General features: G+C 38.4%; 1 protein-coding gene across 2 annotated transcripts in view; it reads right to left on the bottom strand.

The window, feature by feature from the left end:
• The window catches only part of chrd (chordin), a 60,912-nt gene extending 52,390 nt beyond the window's left edge, over positions 1-8,522 (bottom strand). Inside the window, exons 1-3 of one of the 2 annotated variants that reach the window (XM_061925438.2) lie at positions 8,224-8,522; positions 6,858-6,961; positions 6,643-6,769 (exon numbers count right to left, since the gene is read on the bottom strand). In XM_061925438.2, coding sequence (XP_061781422.2) covers positions 6,643-6,769; positions 6,858-6,961; positions 8,224-8,365 — 373 coding nt within the window. In that variant the 5' untranslated portion in view covers positions 8,366-8,522. Of the gene's footprint in view, positions 1-6,642; positions 6,770-6,857; positions 6,962-7,579; positions 7,671-8,223 lie in introns of those variants that run through there. The other variant, XM_061925439.2, reaches the window with a different exon arrangement.
• Between the last annotated feature and the right edge of the window lie 8,229 nt (positions 8,523-16,751).

Consider the following 16,751-nt stretch of genomic DNA (forward strand, 5'->3'; position numbering starts at 1 on the left):
GGATTTGCAAATCATTGTATACATTTATATTTACGAATGACACAACGTGCCAACTTCACTGGTTGTGGGTTTTGTATGTATATATATATATATACACATAGATGTATGTGTGTATATATATACATACATATATATATACACACACATATGTATGTATATGTATACACTTATGTATGTATATACACACATATATGTATGCATATATACTGTACACATATATATATATGTATATATACACACGTGTATGCATATATACTGTACACATATATATGTATATATACACACATATATACACATTTTTACACACATGTATATACATGCACATACATATACACACATACAAACCCCGTTTCCATATGAGTTGGGAAATTGTGTTAGATGTAAATATAAACTGAATACAATGATTTGCAAATCCTTTTCAACCCATATTCAATTGAATGCACTACAAAGACAACATATTTGATGTTCAAACTCATAAACTTTTTTTTTTTTTTCAAATAATAATTAACTTAGAATTTCAAGGCTGCAACACGTGCCAAAATAGTTGGGAAAGGGCATGTTCACCACTGTGTTACATCACCTTTTCTTTTAACAACACTAAATAAACGATTGGGAACTGAGGAAACTAATTGTTGAAGCTTTGAAAGTGGAATTCTTTCCCATTCTTGTTTTATGTGGAGCTTCAGTCGTTCAACAGTCCGGGGTCTCCGCTGTTGTATTTTACGCTTCATAATGCGCCACACATTTTCGATGGGAGACAGGTCTGGACTGCAGGCGGGACAGGAAAGTACACGCACTCTTTTTTTACAAAGCCACGCTGTTGTAACACGTGCTGAATGTGACTTGGCATTGTCTTGCTGAAATAAGCAGGGGCGTCCATGAAAAAGACGGCGCTTAGATGGCAGCATATGTTGTTCCAAAACCTGTATGTACCTTTCAGCATTAATGGTGCCTTCACATATGTGTAAGTTACCCATGCTTTGGGCACTAATGCACCCCCATACCATCACAGATGCTGGCTTTTGAACTTTGCGTCGATAACAGTCGCTTCCCCTTTGGTCTGGATGACACGATGTCGAATATTTCCAAAAACAATTTGAAATGTGGACTCGTCAGACCACTGAGCACTTTTCCACTTTGCATCAGTCCATCTTAGATGATCTCGGGCCCAGAGAAGCCGGCGGCGTTTCTGGATGTTGTTGATTAATGGCTTTCGCTTTGCATAGTAGAGCTTTAACTTGCACTTACAGATGTAGCGACGAACTGTATTTAGTGACAGTGGTTTTCTGAAGTGTTCTTGAGCCCATGTGGTGATATCCTTTAGAGATTGATGTCGGTTTTTGATACAGTGCCGTCACAGGGATCGAAGGTCACGGTCATTCAATGTTGGTTTCCGGCCATGCCGCTTACGTGGAGTGATTTCTCCAGATTCTCTGAACCTTTTGATGATATTATGGACCGTAGATGTTGAAATCCCTAAATTTCTTGCAATTGCACTTTGAGAAACGTTGTTCTTAAACTGTTTGACTATTTGCTCACGCAGTTGTGGACAAAGGGGTGTACCTCGCCCCATCCTTTCTTGTGAAAGACTGAGCATTTTTTGGGAAGCTGTTTTTATACCCAATCATGGCACCCACCTGTTCCCAATTAGCCTGCACACCTGTGAGATGTTCCAAATAAGTGATTGATGAGCATTCCTCAACTTTATCAGTATTCATTGCCACCTTTCCCAACTTCTTTGTCACGTGTTGCTGGCATCAAATTCTAAAGTTAATGATTATTTGCAAAAAAAAATGTTTATCAGTTTGAACATCAAATATGTTGTCTTTGTAGCATATTCAACTGAATATGGGTTCAAAATTATTTGCAAATCATTGTATTCCGTTTATATTTACATCTAACACAATTCCCCAACTCATATGGAAACAGGGTTTGTAGTTTCTGCTAATAAGAGCACATTAGTTCATTAAAAATGTGCATTTTTTATCATTACAACTTATTAGTGTACTTTCAATACAAAAGACAGGTCAGAATTCAAAGATAAACAGTCAAGGTTTATTTAGTTGGACAGTAAAGGGACACACAGATTGATCAGTATCGGCCGATTTACGTGACTGTAAGGGACACATTTACTTTTTAGCCCCACCCTGTCTTTAAAGTCTTTGACAGAGGTGGCCAGCAGCTAACCGTGTATGTCCATACAAAGTGGGGAACCACACCTCTAAGCTAATGATCATTACCTTCTTTGGGGCAAATAAATTACATTTCTTACAAATACTGTACCATTATCACTGGAAGACGAGGCTAAACATGTTACACACCAAGTAGGAGCCAAGAAGGCATGCTAATTGCTAAACCAGCTGCTAAACTCTAAGAAGTGTAGATGGAAGCGCGTTACAGCAGAAGTTAAGCAGTTTTTAACAGGAAATTAGGTTGAGAGACGGGATAATATAACAGTGCTCTATTGCTGATTGAAACCAGGAGTACATGTAAGGAGAGGGTGGATCCATGTATGAATAGTGTTGATACCAAGACTAGTGTCAGTATATGATCGAGCGATTTTTATTTAAAAAAAAATAATTTGGTTTTGTTAGTGTTTACAAAATTGGGGAATAATTTCCTGGACACTAAAAGACTGGGCACCTCACGATTCGGTTACGATTCAGGAACTACGATTTGATTAAAATCAATTATTGATGCATCTTTAATAAATGTATATTGATGCAGTTTTACATCACTTTTCATTTCACTAAATAAGCTTGTATCACTTGCAACTTGCAAAACAATACATTTGGAATAAGAAACAGTTAAATTAATTCACACATTTATCAAATTAATGAAAATAAAAACTGGAACATAAGAGCCCTATAATAAAGGAGCTGGTCGAATCTCTCGGTGAGGTGGCTCGCTGCAGTCAGCTAAATTTTAGAACTGTCTGCATTACTTTATTTACGATAAATAAATCGATTATCGATTATTGACGTTTACTAATCGATTCTATAATCGTCTATGTCTCAATTGCGATGCATCTAAAATGTGATTATTTCTCCCACCTATATTTATTATCATGAATTATTTAAAGAATATAATTATATAGTAGATGATGGTTTTTGCATTTCTTTAGTTATTGTGCGGCAGCGCGGTGGAAAAGGGGTTAGTGCGTGTGCCTCACAATCCACTTGACTGCGTGGGTTCCCTCCAGGTACTGTGGCTTCTTCCCACCTCCAAAGACATGCACCTGGGGATAGGCTGATTGGCAACACTAAATTGAGTGAATGTTGTCTTTTTATCTGTGTTCGCCATGCAATGCGGTGGCGACTTGTCCAGGGTGTAACCCGCCTTCCGCCCGAATGCAGCTGGGATAGGCTCGGACAAACCCCGCGACCCCGAGAGGGACAAGCGGTAGAAAATTGGATGGATGTATAGTTATTGTGCACTATTTACTTTATTTTGCTGAAACAATTGTATGTAATTAAAGAGAATATGGTAATGGGTAATATTGTGTTAATATTTTTACACTTTCATCCTGTGTTTTTCTTCTGATAAAAATTTACAGTTTATAAATGTGATTAGCATTGTTATCCGCCGATCTCACTCGGCAGCATAAAACCCTGATCGGAACACCTCTACTTGACAGTCATGGTGTAGCCTAATATTGTTTTTGTCCTTTGTTTTCATTCATACAGTTTGTACCTATTTTTTTCATTCTGCCTGTCACTATACAAATAAATATATATCATGCATCATGATATACGTTTTTTTATATTGGTCGATATCTAAAATTATTTATATATTTTTTATGACCTATGGAAAATATGGACCAGGAGAAAAAATGTATTAAATGTTAACATTTGTATTTGAAATGTAACCATCCTCATATTATAATCCCCTCAGGTATCAAAGCAGAAAGGAGAAAAAATGTCAACACGTCTATGGAAAACACTCAATCAACGTAAACAGAATTCTAAAATCACAATGAACACTTAACAATAACCACTTTAAATTGAAGGTGCTGTTTGCAACGTACTCACAGTAACATTTATCAAAGCAAAAATTATAACAAGAACACCACCAGCTAGCTTTTGTTACCATTAGTGGTTTAACATAACACATTTGTTTGACAATTCGTCTATAATGTTCACGATTACAAAGTTTATGTAATAAAATGTTTTACCGGCCCGAATAAAAAATTATTGGTGTTTTTACAGCTGTCACTCACCCTGTCTCTTCAACATGTACGCGTAGGCATAGCGTGCACACATACAAAAGAAGTCCAAGAGACGCAACGAACAATTTGCAGTCATGTTATTATGATAGAATATACATTCAATGACAGTTAATGCTAGCTTTCCAATTTGCTATTATTAGCTAACAACACCCAAAGCTAATGCGCATACATGTGTTACCCCTCTAGACATCTGTGTCAATGTTGCAAACAGACCCTTTAAGGTGCAAACATAAGGAATGTGTAAGACATGTTTAATAAAGTGTAACAAAACAGTGCAAAGTGTGAAAATGTTACCCTGAGAAGAACAATTTTTGTAGCTTTACTGCCAGGAAGTTATATGGTCTGTGTAACATTGATTTTTGGTCTGTTATTCTTATTTAAGTACCGTATTTTTCGGAGTATAAGTCGCACCGGAGTATAAGTCGCACCTGCCGAAAATGCATAATAAAAAGGAAAAAAACATATATAAGTCGCACTGGAGCCCGACCAAACTATGAAAAAAACTGCGACTTATAGTCCGAAAAATACGGTATATGAATGAATTTATGTTTTGCAGTAATTATTATTTAAATAATGCATTTTTCTCCCGCTTGTCCCTTATGGGGTGACGGTGCTGGAGCCTATCTCAGCTGCATTCGGGCGGAAGGCGAGGTACACCCTGGACAAGTCGCCACCTCATCACAGGGCCAACACAGATAGACAGACAACATTCACACTCACATTCACACACTAGGGCCAACTTAGTGTTGCCAGTCAGCCTATCCCCAGGTGCATGTCTTTGGACATGCTAGACATCTATTTAAATAATATTGGACCAAATTACCATTTTAAAGTAGCACATTTGTTCTACCTTGTTTTTGTTTTTTCTATACAGTCCTGCACTTTAGTTCCTACCTGTTGTTTCCGAACATCCAAAGAGGGAACGGACGAGGGTGGAAAAGAAAAGATGAGCGTGGTGGAGGACTACCGTCCGTTTGGAAAAAAATCCCAAAAAACTGCCATACTGTCGATGTGATGTTTCCTGTTTTATCGACAATTTCTTCACTCTCTGCAACACTCATTTTTACTTTTTCTTTGCACTCCATGCAGAATCAACTGTGATACCGCAAGATGGCGCAACCAAATTTGATAGTTGATGCTGTTGCGCGATTGGCCGATTAGCGTGTGCCTCCTATTAATGACTGACCACTTCCAGTTTTGCTACGTTACCAGACCCAGAGTTCCTTTGTTCATGCAAATAACCAGGCTTCATTATTTCTGGTTTCATCCGACCCAAAAAATCTGTATACTGTATATTGAACGTTTTACCGAACGCATTTTTTATTGATATTGATTGCATGTCTATCGCGATATATGTTCATGTTGTTTTTGCTCTTAAACAATATTTTTTGGCCCAATTAAAAAGGGAAATTGCCTCACTAATTGGTTGGGAATCTCTGTTTTGTCTTTACCACTTTTATGTTGGTGATCAAAGTTTCTCTTGCAAACAAAATTTTTGCAGCATACTCGCTCATTCCTTCACTGACATGATGAAAGACTGCACCTAACATTGGCTTTTATTTTCCCACAAGTTGTACCTCAGTGATTGTTTTTTCAAGTAACCAAATGGTTTCTCTGCTTTCTTTCTTTGTGTCACACATCATTCACCACTGCTTCGCGCTCATGGGCTTTCTGGGTAGTGTCACTCTCAGGTCTCAATGCTTAGCACTAGTACTGTACCGTCAGGTGCAGCAGCCACACACAAGCACACACCATTTTCCATCACCTACACAAACACACAAGCTGCATTTTGAGCCAAAGCTAAGACAAACACACTCAACTCCTTAAACATAACTGAAACACACACATACAGTCCTGGCTCTGTCCTAGTTTTTGACAAACACATACACACACAGAGCTCAGTGTTGTCCCACCGAAGGAGGTTGCAAAGCTTTACTTTCCATTGCGTTACCAGAAAAACAAAGCAGAAAAAACAACCAATTTGCTAAATAAGTGTGTGATGGGGTGGGGGGACTCTAATTCAGAAATAAGTAGAATGTGTGTGCAGTGGTGTGTAGACATGGTCGGCAACACAAACAGATTGGTGGTCAATTCAGTCAAAGGCAATGTACTCGCTGGAATATAAAGACAATATAACATACATCCATAAACGTGGATGCATATGCAAAAGTGCAATATATTTATCTGTACAGTAATCTATTTATTTATAACTGCACCTTATTGCTCTTTTATCCTGCACTACAATGAGCTAATGCAACGAAATGTCATACTTATCTGTACTGTAAAGTTCAAATTTGAATGACAATAAAAGGAAGTCGAAGTCTAAGTCTCTAAGTCTAAGTATTAACAAGTTCACTGAATTGTGTTTAAAGATTAATGTATAAATAAAAAACAAAAATACCCACAGGCCTTACCTTTTGGACAGGTTTTGCAACAGTGTCCTGGCAGCAAGATGGGTTCATCGCAGTCTGGATCCTGACAGTCCTGCTTGATGTTCTTGCAGTTGACTTTCCCAAATACTTTCCCACGGCGGCTCTTTTGCTGCACAGCGTCATTGGAAATTAATATATCTGCATATTATACAAAAAAGACTCAAACAGGAGAGGAGAAAATAGTATTGAGCACTCACAGGCTCACAGTAGCACTGGACACAATGCATCACACCGAAGGGCTCCCCCAAATCTGGATGCCACGTGTCCTCCAGAGAGTAGAATCGACCCCCGAATGAACATCCTGTAAAAGCCACAATTGTTTTGGAGCAAGAGATGTGTAATCCACAAAGCATCCAACTTTGCAGTGAACCAGCAACGTCCTGCACAGCTCACTGCCTAGGCATGCTGGAGGGGACTGAAACCCCCAGAATGCCTCACAGGTTTTGGGTCTGTCAGCCTTCTTTCAAATAACCCGTGCATTGAAGCTACTTAGTTGTTCCAGTCAGGGATGGCTTTTAAAAAAAAAACCATGTAAATAGGAAACAATACAAAAAATATTGTATTTTGTGTAATGCTTGCATAGGCTGGCAAATTACATTTGAGGATATTATGGTGGGGGATTTAACAGGCAAAGGTATGGTAGATGTGTGTGTTCAAGTTAAAGAACATGACTGTTTGTTTGTATTTTACATTTTAGTATATAATGTGGTGTGTAACAACATCTAATGTTGCACACAAAACACAATCATGACAACAAAGCTACACAAAGGACACCAGTGGTGAAACAAATAACAAACCACCTCCACCTGATTCTTATTAATGGAATAAATAATAATTTATCTAAACAACACGCCTGAATGAATGAAGGTAAGGTTATGTACACAGCCACCCAACAAATAAACAAACAAAAAAAACTCACCTTTTTGCATTTATACTTATAAATAAGGGAAAATTGAGAGGGCGGGGGAAAAAGGTGAAACAACAGCATCTATGGACAACATGTATTGACGTAAACAAGTTGCTAAGGACGTAAACAATTATGTTTAAACGTAAAATGTTATATATAGACGTAAAATAAAAGTTAGGTTGATGTAAACATATGTATAGATATGTACATGTAAAAATGTATATATAAATGTATATATAAATGTAAAAAAAAACCGTGTGTACCGTATAGGAAAACAACATCTTAAAAAGGTTATGTATCAACGCCGCTGTTACGTCGCAAATACTGTTTCTTGTATTGAAGGTGCTTTCGAGGACCGTCAAATAAAGTACGTAATATTTGCCGAAATAATGAAACGTACACAATAAATGTGAAAATACTGTTGGCGGCTTTCTTGTCAGTTTTGGTTTAAGAGAAAGTGAAAGCACATAACTGTTGAAGTTACACACAAAAGTATGTTGATAACACTCTTTTGCACAAATTCTAAAATGCATAATCTGGAGAAAAAAAAAGAAAAAAAAAGCACATGCTTTGCTGCTGAGCGTTTCTATTGCCTATTTCACATTAATGCACCCAACAACAACAACAACAAAATAATAGAAGTCATGCAGGCTTACCTGCCAGGCCTTTGGAGAGTACAGGATCTCTCTCAGACTGGATGGGCAGCGAGTGAGACTTGAGGCGTGAGGCTGCATGCACGCACACACTCACGCAACTCAGCGCGCACAGCACTGACCGGAGCACACGTGAAGGCAGCATTCCCAAAGTCCTGTTTGCTGGATTATTCTATAGCCCTCGAAAATGTCAATAATAATATTAATAATAAATTCCAACGCAAATGACGCCGATCCTCACAGATGTCCACTTTTTTTTTTTTTTTAATGTCCAAGCGGTTTCCTATTGTGCTTTTTAAACCAAGCAGTAGTTGGCTAATGAGGATCAAAAGTTCTCACTTTTATAGCCTGCTGCTCTGACAGCCTCCAGGAGGAGGAGGAGGAGGAGGAGGAGGAGGAGGAGGAGGCAGATGATGGGAATGGTGATAGGTGGGGGGCGGGTCAAAGCTGGGTGACCAATAGGAGCCCTTCCTTCCCCTACAGGGTGTCCAAATGTTAATCCGAAAATTTAGCAGAATATTGTTGTCACGTGGTTAGAAAAATAATATAAACACACATTAAGTTTTTTTATGTATTAATGTGTAAATGTGCAATAAATACAATCTGCAACCAAGTGTCTAATTCAGGGGTGTCCAAAGTGCGGCACAGGGGCCATTTAACTTTTATTTGTTTGTTTTTTTTTGGTGCATATTGTAGCTATACACAATGAAGGAATATTGTAGCCACATAGAAAATACAAAATTATAAGGAAATTGTCCAAATCCATTTAAAATGGCACCGATAAACCAAAATGGAAATCTACATTATACATATAAGATAGTTGTTGATTTTTGCACTCCCTGTCATGATTTTTTTGTGGTGCATGATTGGATAATACTTTTCACTCTATAGGGGGCGCTACAAGACCCTTAAAATTGGCAACTTTGTAACCTTTAACACAAACAGGATGGTATAAACAATCTATGGGGTTGTTTAGGGCCACAACCACTAAGGGGGCCACATGGTCATGCTCTTGGCTTTTGTAAAGATTTGAAAATGTCTCCTTCCATTTTAATCCGTTGGGTATAAAATATGACATCATACAAATTAGGATTAAATAGATGTTGTTGTCAAAGTTCAATAATAAGTTTGTTTGACAACACAGACGTCGTAACGTCATCAAAGATCACATTTATCTATCCACACATTGTACAAAGCTATGTTCAAGTTTCACTTATGTTGCTAATCTCACATAATTGTGGTGCGTTTAAGGAACCTTCTTTAAAGTTTGAAACAGAGGTCCTGGAAAGACAGGAGAGATTCAACTCCCAGTAGATGCAACAATTATTAATATTTTTATTTCCATAAATACTTTTTTTTACATCTATATATACATATATAATTATACATATTTATGTTTCATTTGTGCTTACACCCATAATTTTTTTTTTTTTACATTCAAACAAAACGTTTGTCTGTTCTTGGACGGGTTGTACAGAAAACTAGTTTTGTTGTGTTTTGTTAAGTACAATTGCAATAAAGTTCAAATATTTTATTTTCTATTCTAATGATAATGATAATAATATATTGTTATATTATTAGTAATATTATATCATAAAATAATGTTTATAGCATGATTATTAGTAGTACCGGTATATTATTATTGTTATGAAATCTATTTATCCATTTTATAATATTTATTATTATTATAATATAATATAACATAATTATTGTTAATGTTATTATTACAAATGATTAGTTAAAACATAAACATATGCATGGATGTAAGCAAGGTAAACATAAAAATGTAACAAAATGTTATATATAGATGTAAAGGATTATTATTATTATTATATAATAATAATATAATAATTAAACGTATTATTATTATAATATATGGTTAATAATTAAAATAATTATGTTTATTATTACTATCATAATTTTATAGTTATTTTATATAATAATAATAAAAAAAGGAAATAACAATAATAATAACAATTAATATTTTTATTTTTATTATGTATTTATATGATTATTGTCCACTAATGACCTCTCTACCTTACAATATGAAGGTTTTAGCATATTTAATAACTACTTAGGTCACTACTGCCTAGTTTCTCTTGTTATATTCTTATTTTGACTGTTATATTCGTATTCTTGTCGTTGCTTTTTATTTGTATTCTTATTGTTATAGTTTCTATTTTATTTCCATTTATACCCCCATTATTTACTTTTTACTTTTTAAATTCGATCTCAATTCTGTGCACTGCTGCTGGAATTTTAATTTTCCTGAGGGAACTCTCCTGAAGAAATCAATAACGTACTATCTATCTATATATCTATCTACAACCTTTGGGGGGGGTTGTACATTAAATATGCTAAATGCAATCCTATAGATGAAATCTATGCTATCTGAGCAAAACATCCTAGCTTTGTGCAAAAGGTGCATGGCAAAGCAAAATAAAATGCAATAACTAATATTATATTCAAGCTTTAATGCATTTCTGGCAGCACTTTGGTCCCCATGTGGTGTACTGATTGTGTCTGCAGAAACTTGGTTTTGGCCTCATGCCTTTTTCTTCTTTCTAAGTGACCTAACAGAAACTGATGAAAATATTTGAAATACCTCAACGGAACCTTTTTTTTTTCCTTTCGATAAACACTTCTACATAAAATCCCATGTATAATGACGTCATTATGGTGCGAGAAGTTGTTTAAAGGCCACAGTGGAGCAAGCAGTGGAATTTATCAGGGCATATTTAGAAAGTCGGAATTCGCAAGCTCTATAGTGCTTATTTTTTAGTGCATAATGACGTGCCTTTTAATATGCATCAATTCATATTCGGTTAACAACATTTTTGTTTTGCACGTTAAATTGCCACTTTAGTTTGGTGCCAAAAGCGCAGCAGAGAGGGGAGGGGGGGTGGGGGGGGGGGGGGGGGGGGGGGTTTGTAGGTGTGAGTGCAAGGTGTTATTTGAATGCATATGTCACATGACGCGTCCTGCGCAGGGAGACACTTCCACGGAGGTGTGGAGATTGACACCGCAACCCCCCCAGCAATAAGAGTCGATGATGGCCTGTTTGCACTTCATCATTGGGTGCTAAACGACGCCTTTCTCCTGCACCGCGCATGCATGGTCATTCATTACGCAGACGACACGCCAAACTCGCGTTGTGCGCAAAAAGTCCCTCAGCTATCGGAGCTCTGGGACGACTTTTGTGTATTGCAGGCGTCCAGTTTTGGGGGGGAAAGCACTGTGGGAGAACTTGGCTGCAGGGAAGAAGGCTAACGTTAACCCTTTAAAGCAAAGAAGTGCAAACTTTCTCATGCATTTTCTTTTTATTTGTATTTTTTGGGCAGATTTGTAATGAGGTGGCGACTTGTCCAGGATGTACTCCGCCTTCCGCCCGATTGTAGCTGAGATAGGCTCCAGTGCCCCCCGCGACCCCAAAGGGAATAAGCGGTACAAAATGGATGGATGGATGGGCAGATTTGTAAACACGTGCATCTCAATGAATTAGAATATAAAGCATGAACATATTTGTTAAATTTCGTATTATTATTCGCTTACAGTTCATTCATGAAAAAAAACTCTCATAAAATAAAATAAAACGTGGAATACGTTCAATGTTGTAGTTAATTAACTGCAATAACTCCCCCAGCATTTATTTGGTTTATTTGCAATTTATTTGCTTTTATTGTTTCTCTAAAAAAAACATCATATTTTAATTTAATGAGCTGCACATACCTTTACAAAGGATTTCACAGCATGTAACAGTCATTTGTCACAGTTAAAGGGGAACATTATCACTATTTCAGAAGGGTTAAAACGATTAAAAATCAGTTCTCAGTGGCTTATTTTATTTTTCGAAGTTTTTTTCAAAATTTTACCCATCACGCAATATCCCTAAAAAAAGCTTCAAAGTGCCTGATTTTAACCATCGTTATATACACCCGTCCATTTTCCTGTGACGTCACACAGTGATGCCAATACAAATAAACGGATAGGACAGCAAGCTATAGCGACATTAGCTCGGATTCAGACTCGGATTTCAGCGGTTTAAGCGATTCAACAGATTACGCATGTATTGAAACGGATGGTTGTAGTGTGGAGGCAGGTAGCGAAAACGAAATTGAAGAAGAAACTGAAGCTATTGAGCCATATCGGTTTGAACCGTAAGCGAAACCGACGAAAACGACACGACAGCCAGCGACACGGGAGAAAGCGAGGACGAATTCGGCGATCGCCTTCTAACCAACGATTGGTATGTGTTTGTTTGGCATTAAAGGAAACTAACAACTATGAACTAGGTTTACAGCATATGAAATACATTTGGCAACAACATGCACTTTGAAAGTGCAGACAGCCCAGTTTTCATCAATTAATATATTCTGCAGACATACCCTCATCCGCTCTCTTTTCCTGAAAGCTGATCTGTCCAGTGCAGTTGGAAATGCATCTGCTTTGAGTGTGGCAGGATAGCCACACATTCTTGCCATCTCTGTCGTAGCATAGCTTTCGTCGGTAAAGTGTGCGGAACAAACGTCCAATTTCTTGCCACTTTCGCATCTTTGGGCCACTGGTGCAACTTGAATCCGTCCCTGTTCGTGTTGTTACACCCTCCGACAACACACCGGCGAGGCATTTTGTCTCCAAGGTACGGAAAACAGTCGAAAAAAACGGAAAATAACAGAGCTGATTTGACTCGGTGTTTTGTAATGTGTTTGAGAAAATGGCGGATTGCTTCCCGATGTGACGTCACGTTGTGACGTCATCGCTCCGAGAGCGAATAATAGAAAGGCGTTTAATTCGCCAAAATTCACCCATTTAGAGTTCGGAAATCGGCTAAAAAAATATATAGTGTTTTTTCTGCAACATCAAGGTACCGTATTTTCCGCACTATAAGGCGCACCGGATTATTAGCCGCACCTTCAATGAATTACATATTTCATAACTTTGTCCACCAATAAGCCGCCCCGGATTATAAGCCGCGCCTACGCTGCGCTAAAGGGAATGTCAAAAAAACAGTCAGATAGTTCAGTCAAACTTTAATAATATATTGAAAACCAGCGTTCTAACAACTCTGTCCCAAAATGTACGCAAATGTGCAATCACAAACATAGTAAAATTCAAAATGGTGTAGAGCAATAGCAACATAATGTTGCTCGAACGTTAATGTCACAACACACAAAATAAACATAGCGCTCACCTTCTGAAGTTATTCTTCATTCGTAAATCCTTCGAATTCTTCGTCTTCGGTGTCCGAATTGAAAAGTTGCGCAAGCGTGGTATCCAAAATGGCCGGTTCCGTCTCGTCGAAGTCATCGGAGTCAGTGTCGCTGTTGTTCTGTGAATCCTGCCTTCCGGAAAGCTCGGACCACAGTTGTGACCGAAATATCTGCCCAGGCATTTACGATCCACTGGAAAATGTTGGCGTATGTCGTCCAGCGCTGTCTGCCCGTCTTAGTGAAGGTGTTTTCGCCTTCGGAGCTGTGTGAAAAAAGCCACCCGGCCTCTTCGCGTAAACTTCCCTTAAACACTCGCTCATCTTTTCTTCATCCATCCATCCCTTCGAGTTAGCTTTTATGATGACGCCGGCTGGAAAGGTCTCTTTTGGCAAGGTCTTCCTTTTGAATATCACCATGGGTGGAAGTTAGCATGGCAAGCTAGAACCACAGTGAAGGATGACTTCTCATTCCCTGTGGTGCGAATATTCACCGTACGTGCTCCCGTTCCACAGTGCGGTTCACAGGAATATCAGTTGCTGTGAAATACGGTAGTAATCCGTGTGCGGATGGAGAGATTGCGTCTTTTTATGAACCGGATCCTTGTCGCTTAGTAGGAGCCATTTTGTGGTCTTTACAGATGTAAACAGGAAATGAAACGTACGGTGATATCCGCGCATTTTTTCTTCTTCTTCCGGGGGCGGGTGGTTGCTTACAGTAGAAGAAGAAGCGCTTCCTGTTCTATGGGGGCGGGTGCTTTCCTTGGCGGTTGCTTGCGTAGAAGAAGAAGCGCTTCCTGTTCTACCGGGAAAAAAGATGGCGGCTGTTTACCGAAGTTGCGAGATCGAAACTTTATGAAAATGAATCGTAATAAAGCGCACCGGGTTATAAGGCGCACTGTCAGCTTTTGAGAAAATGTGTGGTTTTTAGGTGCGCCTTATAGTGCGGAAAATACGGTATATATTGACGCTTACATAGGTCTGGTGATAATATTCCCCTTTAAGCAAATAAATCAAACAATAATAATCCTCATCATCATCGGCGGTCACTCGAACGAGTATGACGATCCTCCTGGTAGGGGGGTATCCCTTTATGGAGGATGCCTGTGCATGACTGTTTAACGTGGGGATACTGGTGCACAGACAGTCACCACACGAGCCTTGACAGAATCGGGTCAGGGTCCAGTGGCATGGAGTCCAAGACGACTGGGGACCCTTTTCTGCTGCAGCCGTTGTGGTAGTTCTTAAATCTACCGTCTTTCGCCTGCTCCGCCGTTGAGGTCTTCACTGTATCCCTGGCTAGGGGGCAGTCAGGTACTAGGCCTTTGCCAAGGGCCACCTGGGGTAACAGTAGTAAAGGGGTTAACCTCCTAGTGCCCCAAAACCCCTATAGAGGAGCCTCCACTGCTGGATGCACTTTAACATCATGCCCAGGACACTAAACAATGTACTAATATGATGCACTTCAAGAAACTCTACAAACTCAAAGTGTTTACAAAGTACAGAGAATAAGAACCATGATAAACATTCTGAATTGATTTCATCCATCCATCCATTTTCCAGATAATCTTACTTATCTCACCAACTTACTTCACTATTTATCATTTATTTGTATTGTTATTACTCATGGAGTATATTGTGAATAAAATGAGAACAGGAAGTGAACAAACGTTTTAGCAACTGCTATGTAAAGGAAAAGGGGTAGGATTAAGTAAGCCCTGCTTCTTCCTACTCCCTTTCGAACATGTTGAATAGAGAAACTGGAAATTGTGATGTATCATGTTGTATGCATGCATGTTCCAAATAAACACAAACTCAACTCAACTCAACAGTAAAGGACTGTAATAATTTACTGTTTTTTTTTTGATTGATTGAAACTTTATTAGTAGATTGCACAGTTCAGTACATATTCCGTACAATTGACCACTAAATGGTAACACCCGAATAAGTTTTTCAACTTGTTTAAGTCGGGGTCCACTTAAATTGATTCATGATACAGATACTGTATGTACTATTATATATACTATCATCATAATACAGTCATCACACAAGATAATCATCAGAGTATATACATTGAATTATTTACATTATTTACAATCCGGGGTGTAGGATGTGGATGGGGGGGGGGGGGGGGGGGGGGGGTTAGGTTTGGTTGATATCAACACTTCAGTCATCAACAATTGCATCATCAGAGAAATGGACATTGGAACAGTGTAGGACTGACTTGGTAGAATATGTACAACGAGTAGTGGACATAGAGAGAGAGAGAGATCAGAAAGCATAAGAATAAGTATCTACATTTGATTATTTACATTTGATTATTTACAATCCGGGGAGGTGGGATGTGGAAGGGAGGGTGTTAGTTTAGGGTTGAAGTTGCCTGGAGGTGTTCTTTTAGTGCGGTTTTGAAGGAGGATAGAGATGCCCTTTCTTTTACACCTGTTGGGAGTGCATTCCATATTGATGTGGCATAGAAAGAGAATGAGTTAAGACCTTTGTTAGATCGGAATCTGGGTTTAACGTGGTTAGTGGGTCTGGGGACAACATGCCAACTCCACACAGAAAGACCCCGAGTTCCGGGGATTGAACCCAGGACCTTCTTATTGTGAGGCACACGCACCAACCCCTGTTCCACTGTGCTGCCCACTTATTCATGCATGTCAAATAATTTGTTAAATCATGTACTTTTTTCAAAAGTACAAAACAACAAATACATGAAACAGAGTTGCATGTGATCCTCCACAGCCAGGACTTGGACCCTGTATGCCTGAATAGCAGTCAAGCACTAACACTGTGCGCCGTGAAGACATTGAGAATACATGTGATTACTCAATGACAAAGCATATATGTTTGTCATGGTAAAATGTCATTTAAATGCTTTGTCATTCATTCATTGACATTTTACATGCTCTCGGTCACAAAAAAAAGGGCCACCCACCCACAGACCGAGGGGCCCTTTTTGATTTTTATTGTTTAATAGAATTTTTCTAGACTAAGCCGAGGGCCAATAAAAAAAAAAACAAGCTGTGGGCCATAAATGGCACCGAGCCGGCACTTTGGACACCCCTACATTACTTGGTATTGCATCATGTGGTACATTACACAACTTCTTATACTTGTTGCAACTAGCAACACATGCTGAACATGAATAATAGACATTGACAAAGGGGTATTTGGGCCTTAATTTGCTTCTTCCTACTCTTTTTAAGGATGGTGAATTGTGCAAATGTGATGTTCATTAATGTAACTTGTTCGGCATGTCTGAAATAAATAAAAAAAATGATCATGGCATTTATTTTTCTAAAACACAACTCATTTTATATCA

The sequence above is a fragment of the Nerophis lumbriciformis genome, linkage group LG30, assembly GCF_033978685.3.
Source record: "Nerophis lumbriciformis linkage group LG30, RoL_Nlum_v2.1, whole genome shotgun sequence".
NCBI lineage: Eukaryota > Metazoa > Chordata > Actinopteri > Syngnathiformes > Syngnathidae > Nerophis > Nerophis lumbriciformis.